Source organism: Lepus europaeus, chromosome 14 (assembly GCF_033115175.1).
Source record: "Lepus europaeus isolate LE1 chromosome 14, mLepTim1.pri, whole genome shotgun sequence".
NCBI lineage: Eukaryota > Metazoa > Chordata > Mammalia > Lagomorpha > Leporidae > Lepus > Lepus europaeus.
In genome coordinates, this window is record NC_084840.1 from 3,641,316 (window position 1) to 3,655,778 (window position 14,463).

General features: G+C 38.9%; 1 protein-coding gene across 2 annotated transcripts in view; it reads right to left on the reverse strand.

The window, feature by feature from the left end:
• TPR (translocated promoter region, nuclear basket protein) overlaps positions 1–14,463 on the reverse strand; it is a 66,167-nt gene that overhangs the window by 35,914 nt on the left and 15,790 nt on the right. For both annotated transcript variants that reach the window (XM_062211513.1, XM_062211512.1), the window contains exons 13-24: positions 14,324–14,431; positions 13,139–13,365; positions 12,029–12,192; positions 11,452–11,585; positions 11,226–11,374; positions 10,160–10,322; positions 8,175–8,309; positions 6,521–6,661; positions 5,462–5,627; positions 3,626–3,792; positions 2,248–2,400; positions 1,731–1,847 (exon numbers count right to left, since the gene is read on the reverse strand). In XM_062211513.1, coding sequence (XP_062067497.1) covers positions 1,731–1,847; positions 2,248–2,400; positions 3,626–3,792; positions 5,462–5,627; positions 6,521–6,661; positions 8,175–8,309; positions 10,160–10,322; positions 11,226–11,374; positions 11,452–11,585; positions 12,029–12,192; positions 13,139–13,365; positions 14,324–14,431 — 1,824 coding nt within the window. The remainder of the gene's footprint in view (positions 1–1,730; positions 1,848–2,247; positions 2,401–3,625; positions 3,793–5,461; positions 5,628–6,520; positions 6,662–8,174; positions 8,310–10,159; positions 10,323–11,225; positions 11,375–11,451; positions 11,586–12,028; positions 12,193–13,138; positions 13,366–14,323; positions 14,432–14,463) is intronic.

The following is a 14,463-nucleotide window of genomic DNA, read 5'->3' on the forward strand; positions in this document are numbered from 1 at the left end:
TGTATCCATTTAACAAACTATTTAAAAACTGTTAAAACAATACTATTTAGCAATTTGGAATAAACTTCATGAAATAAAAACCAAATGTGACTCAGCTATGCAGAATACAGCCATACATACATACCTGAAGAGAACAAAGGAAATGAGACTTAATGGCGAATTAGATACAGATTGAACATCCCTTATCTGAAATGCCTGGGAAGTGTTTCACAGTTCGGATTTCTTGGGTCTTGGAATATATGCACAGATTTTATGGGCTGACCATCTCTAAGCTGAAAATCCATAATGTCCCTTAATCTAAAACTGTACAGGTGTAGCAGCATTCTGAGATTCAGATCAGATATATTTTTTAAAGCTTTTATTTATTTATTTAAGAAGTAGAGTTACAGACAGTGAGAGGGAGAGACAGAGAGAAAGGTCTTCCTTCTGTTGGTTTACTCCCCAGGTGGCTGCAACAGCTGGAGCTGTGCCCATTTAAAGCCTCCTGGAAGAAGGGCAGCTGGGACCAGCACCGGCGCCCATATATGATGCCGACGCCATAGGTGGAGAATTAACCTACTATGCCATGGCGCTGGCCCCAGATAGATTTTTTTTTAAAGATTTATTTATTGGGGTTGGCACTGTGGCACAGTGGGTAAAGCCTCCACTTGCAGTGCTGGCATCCCATATGGGCACTGGTTCGAGTCTCAGCTGCTCCACTTTCGATCCAGCTCTCTGCTATGGCCTGGGAAAGCAGTGGAAGATAGCCCAAGTCCTTGGGCTCGGCACCTGCGTGGGAGACCCAGAAGAAGCTCCTGGCTCCTTTTGGCTTCGGATTGGCATAGCACCAGTCGTTGTGGTCATCTAGGGGAGTGAACCAGCAGATGGAAGATCTTTCTCTGCTCTCTGTAACTCTGCCTTTCAGATAAACAAATAACTTTAAAAAAATGATTTATTTGAAAGGCAGAGTTAGAGAATCAGAGGCAGAGTAAGAGAGAGTGAGAGGGAGGGAGGTGGGGAGAGAGATATATATATATATATTTTCCACTCATCAGGTCACTCCCTAAGTGGCTGCAACAGTTAGGGCTGAACTAGGCCAAAGCCAGGAGCTTCTTCCAGGTCTCCCACGTGGGTGCAGGGGCCCAAGCACTGGGGGCACCTTCAGCTGCTTTCCCCAGGCCATTAGCAGGGAACTGGGTCAGAAGTGAAGCAGCTGGAACATAAGCCAGCACCCATATGGGATGCTGGCATCGCAGGTGGTGGCTTTACTCGGTACACTACAACACCGGTCCCTGGATAGATTTCTACCCATATATTATGGCCAAGGATAATTCATTTTTATCTAACTTAAGACTTTCTTGTGTATTCGACTTTTAATGCTGATACATGTTGCCTAGAGTTCCTTGCTGAGTTGAGGGAAGGTTTCTGTAACTATGCTGTCTACAACACAAGTTCACAATCACATCCAGAAAAGAACAGCAACAGCAAGAAAATGCTTATAAATGAGAACAAGTGCACAGTTGATCTGCTAATCCTTTCTATCCTTTTTTGCATTTCTCCAGATTCCTTTGTTAGAGGACATTGCCCAATTTACTTTTAGCCTTTACCTACACTTTGCAATTTATCTTAATCCAAATTCTGTAACCTTGGAAATAGTCTTCCTGTTCCCCAAATGCATGTACATACTCCAAGAAGCATGCTCTGGGACCAAGGCTCACGTTTCAGAAAACAGCAGTGACAGCAGCACCTACCTGCTCCTGGCAGTCACGTCTGGCTTGCTGTTCATTACTTAAAGCTGTGCTGGCTCTCTGAAGAGCTTCCTGTACTTCATTCTGCACACTAGAAAGTGTTTTCTTCAACTCAGATAACTAGACAGTGAGAGTAAGATCAACATCAGAGTTAACTGTTAACTTATTTGGAAAATACTGAAGACAAAATTTTAACAACCTAACTAACCCAAAGGACTGCTGCTAAACTTAAAAATTGTTATAACTTGGTATAATCCACTATGCAAGTTTTGCAAATCTGGATGTACTCTCTGCTGTTAGCAAAAGTCACATCTCAGGCAGAGACTTCATCAAAGAAACAAGGACACCAGAGGAAACATCCACATATACAGCACAGGGTAAAAGAAAATGAAAACTGTTTTCTTTCCTCTGTGTTCATGAATTTGTCAAGATGAACTGAATGTGAACTAAAGAGCTCATTAAAAGACTTCAAGTCTTTATACAAAGGAAAAAAAAAAGATTAATATGGTTAGTAACTTACCTGTTGTTCCATGCTCTCTATAGCTTTTCTCTTGTCATCCTGAAGTTCTTGTTTTTCCTTTTCTACTTCCATCAACTTCTTTTCCAACTGTGTCTGAAACTCAGCTGATTCTTTTAAACGAACTTCAATGTTCTTACGTACTTCTTCTGTCACCTTCACCGTATTAGAAAACAGTAAGACACAAAAATGATATATACTTCAAAGTAGATGATTAGTTTCTCAAAAGAGGCATTAAAATTAATATTTGAATTATATCAGAAAAAGCATCCATTAATGCTGATTAAAAGATGCAAAACAAGTAAGGACACCACATACAAAACTACAAGGGTCGTTTGCTCTCAACATGCCTACTGGCCATTTTTCTCCTTTGAAGTGAAATTTGAATTTTTTAAAAAAAAGACTATTTACTGAAAGGCAGAGTGACAAAGAGAGAGAATCAATCTTCCAACTGCTGGTTCACTCTTCAAATGGCTACAATGGCTGGGGCTGAGCCACGCGGAAGCCAGAGGCCCGGAACTCCATCCAAGTCTCTCATGTGGGTGGTTGGGTCCTAAGTACTCGAACTGTTACTTGCTGCTTTCCAGGATCAAACATAGGGAGCTGGACTGGAAGCAGAGTAGCCAGGTCTTGAACTGGCTTTATGATATGGGATGTCAATGTCTCAAACAGTGGCTTAATTCGTGGCACCAGAACTCTGGCTTCAGAATTCCAATCTGTCACCTCACCTTCAACCCTTACATCTACCTAACTGAAGTTATTTTCCACATATATTTTGATTTCCACTGATGCAAACCACAAAAGGATCTTTTAAATCTGTGGCCCCTACTGCTACAGCCTCCAAAAATAAACTTTGTCTAATCTACATTATTCTTTTTCAAATGAGTAAAAAATTCTGGTCATTTGTTAAAAACCAGAATGGTTCTAAATAAGGATATGGAGTGTACTTTAACATGATATTGAAATCTTTCACATTTGGTTCAGGACTACTTTTGTAATTGCATTCCTCAGTGTCTGCAAATTCAGTACAACAGCCACACTATCAATACCTGAAGCCATTTTACATCGGCTGGGGGTCAACTACCTCTTTCCACTATCCAACTTTCACCCAAGTCACTGCACAAATCCTCTCTCCTGAGAAGTCATGTACATCCAGGAGACAAATAAGCTTTTCTAAAAGCTTCTAATTTTTAGCATTTATCTTTACTTTTCAATTACAACTTCCCCTTCTGTATAGATTTTGTGTGCTTTTGTTTTACCTGGCATATTAGATTCAAAATTACTGTCAGTGTAATGATACCAGTACAGTTCATACCACAGTACTTTATACACATATAAAAGTTAATATACATATTCAAATTTAACTTGGAATAGTTCATACTTGCTTTTCCTTGTTCAGGGATTCTTCTAAACTTGTAACCATTGCTCGATACTGTTCCACATTACTTGTACTTGTTTTGAGTCTCTCCTTCAAGTCATTCAATTGCTCTTCTGCCTGCCTAAGCTGACTTAGAAGATCATCTACATCTTCTTTGTCACTAGACTGACCTAGAAGATACAATAAATAGTATTACAGGTGACTGTTCTCCAAAAACTTGTGCAATTAGAATTAAAGCTCAAATACAGAAGTACTGAATTATCTATAAAGTACATTTCCTGGTGGGCGCTGTGGCACAGTAGGTTAATCCTCCGCCTGTGGCACCGGCATCCCATATGGGCGCTGGTTCAAGTCACAGCTTTTTTTTTTTTTTTTGACACGCAAAGTTAGACAGTGAGAGAGAGACGGAGAAAAAGGTCTTCCTTCCATTGGTTCACCCCCCCCCCCCCACAATGGCTGCTATGGCCGGCGTGCTGCGCCAATCACGAAGCTAGGAGCAAGGTGCTAGGCCCCATGTGGGTGCAGGGGCCCAAAGACTTGAGCCATCCTCCACTGCCTTCCTGGGCCACAGCAGAGAGCTGGCCTGGAAGAGGAGCAACCGGGACAGAATCTGGTGCCCCGACCGGGACTAGAACCCGGCGTGCCAGTGCTGCAGGTGAAGGATTAGCCTAGTGAGCTGTGGCACTGGCCACAGCTGCTTTTCTTTCAATCCAGCTCTCTGTTGTGTCCTGGGAAAGCAGTGGAGGATGGCTCAAGCGCTTGAGCCCCTGCACCTGTGTGGGAGACCCTGAAGAAGCTTCTGGCTCCCAGCTTTGTTTGGATCAGTGCAGCTCTGGCCGTTGTGGCCATTTGGGGAGTGAACCCAGAAGATGGAAGACCTCTCTATCTCCTCTAGCCCTCACTGTCTTTAACTCTACCTCTCAAATAAATAAATAAAATCTTTAAAAAAGTACATTTTAATCCATACTGAATACCAAAACAAAAACTATGAGGTACTTTGCTATTACATTACTACTGCAAAAAATTTCAACTATTTGAAAAGTATATTTAGAGACTATGAAGCATTTCTCCTAAATTGAGGTTGTTATTTGAAGAACTAACTAGATTCTTGATTTACTGTTTAAACATTACTCTAAAATACAAAATCTAAAAAATTCAACCTAATTTTTATTATTAAAAATGTATAGAAAAGGAAGAAACTTCAGGTTGAAAAGTTTTTATATCATATGTTAATAAGGAAGGACTATTGAGTAATTACATATCTATTACATGTATTAGAAATCTACAGCTATACACACACTTAAATCCAAACTTTTTTTCCATTCCATTAAGAAATAAAACCTTGTAGGAAAGATTATCTGGATACATTCTGAATTTGAAACAGTATAATCAAAAGGAGAGAAAATCTGATGCAACAAATATTTAACCTAAGGTTATCAGCAAGTACAGATTACGAATACTGCTCTACATAAAAGTAAACAATTTTTCCTTAAGTGAACACTATCATTATAGATTTAAAAAATTTCATCTCTAAAAGGAAAGGGTGAAAACCCCAAACCCTTTAGCTTTATGTAAAGTGGACAATTTTGAAAGCCTCATAAATGGTTTAGGAAATGAAAAACTCAGAACATCCCTTGGTTGGTATCACGAGAACTATTTTGAATATTAGAAGACTGCAAATCTGTTCATTTAAAACAAAATTAATCTTTGATATATGAACAGTAAAAACTCCTTTACTGGCATCCACAATGAATGAGGCTATTTATTTACAGCATATATTATAGAATTAAAGAAATATTTCATTTACTTAACACTTCAAGCTCTACTCATTATTTTTACCTTTACCAGTTCTCTGTGAGGACTGAGAAGCAAGCTGGACTTCCATGTTACTGAGGTGCTGTTTCAATGTAGCAATTTCCTTTTGAGCATTTTTTAATAGCTCTTTTGTGTTCAGGTGAAGATTTATCTCAGTATCCAACTGTCTCTTTGTATCTAAAAGTTGAACCTGTAAGAAAAAAATACATTATCCCTATAAAACCTTTTTCAGGTTCATAAGAAACCAGAGGTTTTTTAACAGACCCTCAGAACTCGCCCAGAAGGAGTCCAGTGAATGGACTTCTGCTCCTCTCCCAAAGCAACGAAGAAAGCAGAACAGACATTAAGCAACTCCATTTCCACAGAAGGGAAACAGAAGAGGTGATCTCTGGGATTGCTCCAAATGCATGGACTTACATGTTCCCACGTTATGACACAAGGAAAGGGAAATGAGGCACAGGCCTGCCAACTCCTTGCATTAGTAACACAGGGACTCCAGCAGAAGAGTTCACAGAAGACTTGGCAAAGACAGAACACTCTGCAAGTGTGCAGGGTATGTCCCTTGAACATTAGGAGTGATCTGTGCATACATGTGAGAAAATGACTCCAGACAGGGGAAAGAATCACCCAGAGTGACTAGAGTGAAGGGTGCTGGCACTCAGAGAGTAACTTCTGTTATAGCAGCCCACCTGGAAGAAATCACAATCCACTGGATACTGGCCCAGTCCTCATGAAGGTTTTGCCTCAGCAGTGGAAAACAAGTCCTAGGCTAAGCACTGCTCTGGGCCTGCCTAATACATCACCAAAACAAAGACTCAAACTATGCCTAATGAACTTTACTAAAATCCTAGAACACAGCTTAAGAAGATTCAAAGGAATACAAAGTTATCCAGCACCTAACAGGGCAAAGCTCACAATGTATGGCACCCAAACAAAATTTACTTGCAAACAAAGGATAAAGGGTAACGGAGTTTTTAAGTAATTTTTTTCAAAACCATGCTTCAACTCGCATACATGTCCACACTCCAGGTTTATTATGAAACATGAAGAAGCCACAGAAACTCACGATGGTTATGGACTCACATCTAGATTCCTAGTGAGTGTATGCCTTTGTTCCACCTCATTTTCTAACTTCTTCTTTAGATGAGAGATCTCATGTTCGAGTTTTTCAATCTGGTTACTAAGTCTTTGCTTGGTTTCTGTTTCAGATCGCTCTAGTATTCCCTACGGTAAAGGAGAGAGTTTAGTTAGGTTTACCAACAAAGTAAAAGAAGCAATACAAAGATAATTAAAAGCTATAGGGATTTACGGGATAATAATCCATTTTTCTTTCCCCTTTTTTAAAAAATTTATTTGACAGAGTTAGACAGTGAGAGAGAGACAGAAAGAAAGGTCTTCCTTCTGTTGGTTCAACCCCCAAATGGCTACTACGCCAATGCTGCGCTGATCCGAAGTCAGGAGCCAGTTGCTTCTTTCTGGTCTCCCATGTGGGTGCAGGGGCCCAAACACTTGGGCCATCCTCCACTGTCCTCCCAGGCCACAGCAGAGAGCTGGACTGGAAGAGGAGCAACAGCGACTAGAACCCGGCGCCCATATGGGATACTGGCGCCGCAGGCGTAAGATTAACCAAGTAAGCCACGGCACTGGCCCATAATCCATTTTTCTACATGAAGAGTATAAAGTATTAATCAAGAAAATATTTATATATATAACAGGGAAAAAAAACAAGTTGTAATACTCATTCAGATTTTCAAGTTTTAATGAAAAACAAAACCCAAAATATCAATCTTGAAAAAGTTAAGCTGCATAGGATCTTGTAATTATAGATCTGAGTATCAAACTTGCCAATTCCATGATTTCAATCCATTCTCTCTCTCTCTCTCTCTTTTTTTTTTTTTAACATTTATTTTAAAGTCAAACATAGAGACATCTTCATTCCACTGGTTCACTCTCCAGAAGGCTGCAATGGTCAGAGCCAGGACCAGGCCAAAGCCTGGAGCCAGGAACTTTTTCTAGGTCTCCCACATTTGTGACAGGAACCCAAGCATTTGGACCATCTTCCACTGCTTTTCTCAGGCCATTAATAGGGGGAGCTGGGTGGAAAGTGGACCAGTGCTAACATGGGATGCCAACATCACAGGTAGTGGCTCTACCCTCTAGACCACAGGGCTGGTCTCTCAATCCATTCACTTACAGGTTTTTTTTTTTTTTTTGTAAAAAGATTTATTTATTTATTTGAAAGTCAGAGTTACACAGAGAAAGAAGGAGAAGCAGAGAGAGAGAGAGAGGTCATCCATCCACTGGTTCGCTCCCCAAATTGGCTGCAATGGGCGGAGCTACAACAATCCGAAGCCAGGAGCCAGAAGCTTCTTCCAGGTCTCCCACATGGGTGCAGGGGCCCAAGGACTTGGGCCATCTTCTGCTGCTTTCCCAGGCCATAGCAGAGAGCTGGATGGAAGTGGAGCAGCCAAGATTCGAATGAGTGCCCATATGGGATGCCGGTACTGCAGGTGGCAGCTTTATTTGCTACACCACAGTGCTAGCCCCATTTAACAGGTTTTTTAAAAAAAACATTAAAATGTCTTAAAAAGCTCCCAAACTCAGTGATCATAATGGATGATAAAAGTGACAAATACTCATTTTCAAAGTAAAAAAAAATTGAGAAAACAAAAGGAACAAACTATCCAAATTCAACTTTTATCAATTTTTTTCCCCCACACGATTTTTATTTGGTTACCTGAATTGTCTGCAGATTAGTTAGTAGCAGGTTTTGCCCTCTTTGTTCAGCTAATAGAGACTCTCTTTGCTGGGAAAGACGAACTTCTGATAATTTAAGCATTTCCTTTTCCTTCTTCAAATTTTCTGCTCTTACCTTGAGGCATATACAAATGAAAGAAAAGAATGCTGGATGACATGGTGTCAAGTTTAGTAATATAATTACAAATTAAAATGATACCATTATTACTACATTATTTCTTAATGCTACTTGGAGACTATTTCCTTGTTGTAAGTAAATATAGCTGTTAGTTTAATGTGCTGAAATATGAAGGAAAATTATTTCAACTACCACAATTACTCATGTTCCACATTAACAAGACAGATTCTAAAAACAGAAAAAAACAAACAAAAAAACCCCACTACGATGACAGAGTAAAAAACCAAAATTGCAAACCTATGCTACAGCCATACCTGCACACTATTAAAAAATCCAAGTTTGTGTCCAAACTGGTTTCTAAGTACCTGACTAAAAATGGTGACTGATTTTTTTAAAGTGCCTCCCTCCTTCAACTTCCCAATGAATGGTGTAATTCAACAAAGGATTCAAATTTACACTTGATGTAGCATATCAATTACTAACCAGAACACTCATGCTGATATTTACTGCTTATGATGAGTGGGAGCAAGATCTAATGGTTAAACAGAGCAGGTAGAATTAGAAAACTTGGGTTCAAGGCCGGCACCGTGGCTCACTAGGCTAATCCTCCGCCTGTGGTGTCGGCACCCCAGGTTCTAGTCTCGGTTGCTCCTCTTTCAGTCCAGCTCTCTGCTGTGGCCTGGGAAGGCAGTGGAGGATGGCCCAAGTGCTTGGGCCCTGCACCCGCATGGGAGACCAGGAGGAAGCACCTGGCTCCTGGCTTCGTAATTGGCACAGTGTGCCGGCTGTGGCGGCCATTCTGGGGGGGGTGAACCAATGGAAGGAAGACCTTTCTCTGTTTCTCTCTCTCACTGTCTCACTCTGCTTGGCAAAAAAAAAAAAAAAAAAAAAAAAAGAAAACTTGGGTTCAAGAACCAACCTATTCATCTCTCTTTTGAGTGACTGAAAATGGGCAGATTACTTATTAATTTAAGTCGATTTCTCACACATTAAATATGGGACTATCACACTGAGCTCAAAAGCAATAAAAAAAAAAAAGAGGGGAACTTTTTAAAAAAGTAAAGTACTATATAAAAAGTTTATCATCACTGAATTTAGTATTTAATTCAAAGCACTGTTAATTTCAGATAGACATTTACATTCAAATTAAAATTCAGAAATCTAATTCAAGCTAATGTGAACATTCTTATTGGATATGGGCAAAAATGGATAAGTACCAGTTGATATTATAGTCCAATGCTTTCAGTTTAATTCTGAAATGGAAGCCTTGTAAAGAAATCTTAATATTTTTTCCCTCTTCAATTGTTTTTTTTAAGTTGTGTTCAAATTTAAGCTTCTATTCAATTCCATTTTCCCATGAAATTTATTTATTTATTTGAAAGGCAGAATGTCAGAGAAGGGGAGATAAAAAGAGATTTGCCATCTGCTAAATCACTGTCAAACAAATGGCCACACAGTCAAGGGTGTGACAGGCCAAAGCCCGGAGCCTCAAACTCCATCATCATCTGCATGTGGTTACAGGGGCCCAAGTACTTGGGCCATCTTCTGCTGTCTTCCCAGAAAGCCCAGCAGAGCTGGATTGGAAGCAGAGCAGATCAGACTCCAATGTGTGCTCTGATATGGGATTACGGTGTTGCAAGAGGAAGCTTAACCTGTTGCACCACAACACTGCTATCACTCTTCAATTGTAAGAGAAATGAAGACCCATTAATGAATAGCTACCTATATGCAAACTATGTAATCAAAGACAAAGCTCTCAAATAGCTCAGTCATATCAATCAGTAATATCAAAGTAATAATTAAAATGTAAAATGCAATTTATAATGCAGGAGGAATACTGATCTCACTTCCGCAACAGCTAGCTTCTCATTTGCTCCTCTCAAGTCTTGAGTCATCGTATTGATGATCTGCTCCTGCTTTTGAGTTGTTGCAGTGAGTTTTTGATTTCTCTCATGGAGGGATGTTATTTCTCGACGATATCCTTCAACATTATCTTGTAGCATTTCATAACTTACATAAAAGAAAGAGAATTCAATAAACAACTATATATAGTGTCCTGGTTACTAAAGAATCTTTTAACAGCTTAATTTGACATGATTTAATAATAAGAAAAACTGGCCTCTATCATAACCTAAATCCTTTATTTCCCCCCCAAATTTAGCAGTTAAATTCAAGTTCTAAAGAAACATGTAGATTACAGTAATTTTTAATCTTATTCATTTTTTAATCATATTTAAAGTAGTACCAATTCAATATTGAGACATCACATCACACCATGCCTCCCCGAACACACACATAATGCAGGTTGTAATTTAAGACACTCATGTAGTTTGAGATCGCTAAACCTCTTCCCCTCCTTAATCCTTTATCTTGTTTTCTTGGATGCTCCAATTCATGCGTTCAACTATTAGATAGGGGTAACTGCTATTTCCTTACAAAAAACAAATTTATCATGTGCCATAAAAAAATAATTTTTTTCCTAATATGTTAAATTAACAATGAATCTTGTAGAAGACAACCATAGTACACCACAGTAAAATGACTAAGAAACTAAATTTTCCTGTAATTATTGGCACTTGCATTTCTCTCACCTAGAACAGAAAAGAATGGATAAAAGATGTTCCTACTTCTCTCATCCTCTGGGGCATAAAAGAATGAAGTTCTCCTGAAACAAGTCTATATGTCTCAAGAAGGAAAGCCAGGAACATCTCTCACATGGACTTCAACTCACTAAAAAGCACCTCAGCACTGCGTAGGAGAATCATTAATCGACACTGAAACTCAGCCTGGAACACAACCCTCGAAATCACACCACTGAATGTTAATCTTTGGATTTGTCTGATTTGAATGCTGACATACACAGATATATAGAACACTTGGGCTTTACCAATTTTTCAACAAAAGGAAATTTACCGTTTAGAAGCAAAATCTAGCTGGGTAGAAATTTTGGTGTTTTGTGATCGCAAATCTGTAACTTGTTCTTGAAGTTTCTCAAGTTGTTCATTTTGTACTTTCTCATTATCTGCTTTTTCTTTTTTGTAGTTCTCAAAAATTTCCTGCAACTAAATATTAGAGATTAGAGGATACTTTTCTATAAAAATTCAATCCAATCTGTGATCCTTAACAGATATGATCTTACCTGTTTGAGAGCAGCCTTGGCTTCTATAGCCTCTGTTGATTCAATAACAGGCACAGGAGCAGGAGTAGAAACAGTCTGTGATGTGCTTGACCGTTTTGGAGTTGACATGAGAGAAATATCTTCCAAACTGGAAGCTTCGGGAAAGTAAAAAGACTAATCAAATGCTTACTGGCACTCATGAGTCAGCAGCAATCTGATATTCCTTTATAAACACATTATTACCAAGGTAACAGGCTATACTGAAAGAAAATCGTAAGGTTACAGAAGTTTTGAAACAAAGCCTATTAAGCAATATATTGTTTTTGATTTGTGATTAGAAATAACAAATCAAATGTTTAAATGTAATCAAACACTGTAACTCATTATTTCTAAGATGTACATTTTTCTAAAAGGCAGCTTTTGTTCTTCCTTAGTAATATACAAAATAACGGTGCTCAGAACTGAAGACATGTTCAAATGAATAATGGGAGTAGTGACATCCAACGCTTCCATCACAGTGTGCTTAGTGCTTATGTTGCAATACCCATTCCCTAAAATGTTTCTGAAATGCCTCCTTAAAATAACATAGAAAACCTACCTTGTAAAGGAATGACAACTCCAGTTGTTTGTGACAATAAAATACGGTACATGTCACGCTGACGAACTATGGAATCAACAAGCTGCATCTGATGCTGTCGTGATTCACGGAGCTGCTCCAGTTCAGTGAGGGAGCTCTCAAGTTTGAGCTGAAGCTCAGTGATCCTGTGCAAAAGCAGCAATCATTCAGCTGCACAGCAATGAACTAAGAGGATGCTATAATTTCTACCATAAATTACCTCAGCAGACATCTACATACTATTTTTGTCAATCCACTCCCCCTTTTTTCTCCTACTGCTAATATTTTAAGCACTTTGTAATTCCCAAAACTCAGAGACTCATATTCATCGATGTAATCTGAAAAATGTGCTTGCAAAAACTGTACCAATTCCACTGAGCTCTTTCTTGCTTTCACAGTATTTCTCCAACTCCAGCATCATACAAATTTTTTGAAAAACTATTCATTCTGCTTAATTGCGACCTATTCTCTCCAAGATACCTGGTCTGTTCTTTGAAATTTAGGTTGTGTCCTCTACATCAGTGTTCCCATAGAAAAAATTATCTATTTATGCATCCATTTTATTGCCTATTACCACTATCTTTTATGTCTCATAAACTGAGGTCCCTATGAACAAAATTATCATTTTTGTATTGCTGCTCAATCTCCCCCTTCCCTCCCAAATTACTGTTATCGCTGAAGGTACTTCTGGGGGCACAAAAGAAGCTTTAATAAGTTTGTTAAAGGCCGGCGCCGTGGCTTAACAGGCTAATCCTCCGCCTTGTGGCGCCGGCGCACCGGGTTCTAGTCCCGGTCAGGGCACCGATCCTGTCCCGGTTGCCCCTCTTCCAGGCCAGCTCTCTGCTGTGGCCCAGGAGTGCAGTGGAGGATGGCCCAAGTGCTTGGGCCCTGCACCCCATGGGAGACCAGGAGAAGCACCTGGCTCCTGGCTTCGGATCAGTGAGATGCGCCGGCCGCAGCGGCCATTGGGGGGTGAACCAACGGCAAAAAGGAAGACCTTTCTCTCTGTCTGTCTGTCTCTCTCTCACTATCCACTTTGCCTGTCCAAAAAAAAAAAGTTTGTTAAAGAAATTGAAGTAGTCATCTGCTTACTTGGATGATGTAGTTTCTTGTTCTTCTCTTTCTCTGGTTTCCCCAAGTTCCCTAAGAGCCACTAAGAGCCGCTGATTTTGCTGCTGGAGCTCTTCAATGTTTCTGTAGGACACTAGGTGCTGTGATATCACTTCTGATGAACTGCTTATGTCAGCAGAGCTCACTTCCTCATCACGAATCACATGATTACCCCTTGCTTCTTCAAGTTCCATCAAAAGCACTCTAATCTAAAAGTAAAGTTTCATATGTTACTTAATAATATCAGGGTTTAATTCTGGAAATACTTAGAAGACAATGCAAGTCTTCAAATGAAAATATTACTATAAAAAAACCTCAACCTGAAGTAACAAATTACCTTAACACAGCATCAAGCTTTCTCATCTTAGATGTTAAAATCTAAGCAAGCTAACTTTAACAGAGTAAGGTTATTTTTACGTACATACTGAAGGCAGGTATTAAAACGCACCCAAATTACAACAACAGAAACATAGTTCCACATCTGTAAAACAATGATTAAATAACCTTCACAGATACACAGAGTGCAATTTATGTGTGTAGTATAATGAATGGCAAAGGGAGACCATGGAGGATAGAGTTGCAAACAAAAGCATGCACATAATGCCATTCGTGGGAAAATTTTATGTATATGTACTGAATATACACATACATAAAAAACTGAGTAAAACGTATGAATGAGATCTATTTACTGATATGCTCATTTGAAAATAAAACAAGTGGCAGGGTAATTTACATCACATGATTGTTATTTCTGAAAAAAAAAACAAAAAAACAAAAAAACAAAAAAACAAATCTTAACGTATGTTTACATATGTCACATGTGTTTATAGACGTAAAGAGGAAGAGAAAGAATATACAAGTTCTTAATACTGGTTACCCTTTGGGATTTGGGGGCTAGAGAGTAGGAACTGAAGAAAACTTTCATTTATCATTGACCTGCTTGTTCTCTTAGCCCAATGTGAACCTAAAATTTGAAAATTCATCAAATATTTGAAAAAATTACTAGAAAACGAAACAAAATCAAACCAAATCAATGACTAGGCTACAACTGTACCAGAGTAGTATTTCTAATTGATTAGAATTTCTTATGTGGTTGTAGTTCTATTTTGGCTACCTTAAAATGGATTGAAATAAAAAAAAATAGGAAAAGAAATAAAAATGTCTAACCTGCTGTGAAAGATCTTTTACTTGTATTTCCATTCTTTGATTGTCTCTTTCAAGTACAGATGAACGTTTATTGGCCTTATCAGTGTCCTCCTGCAATCGCTGAATCTCCTATAAAACGTAATGTCAAGTGTCAATTCTGT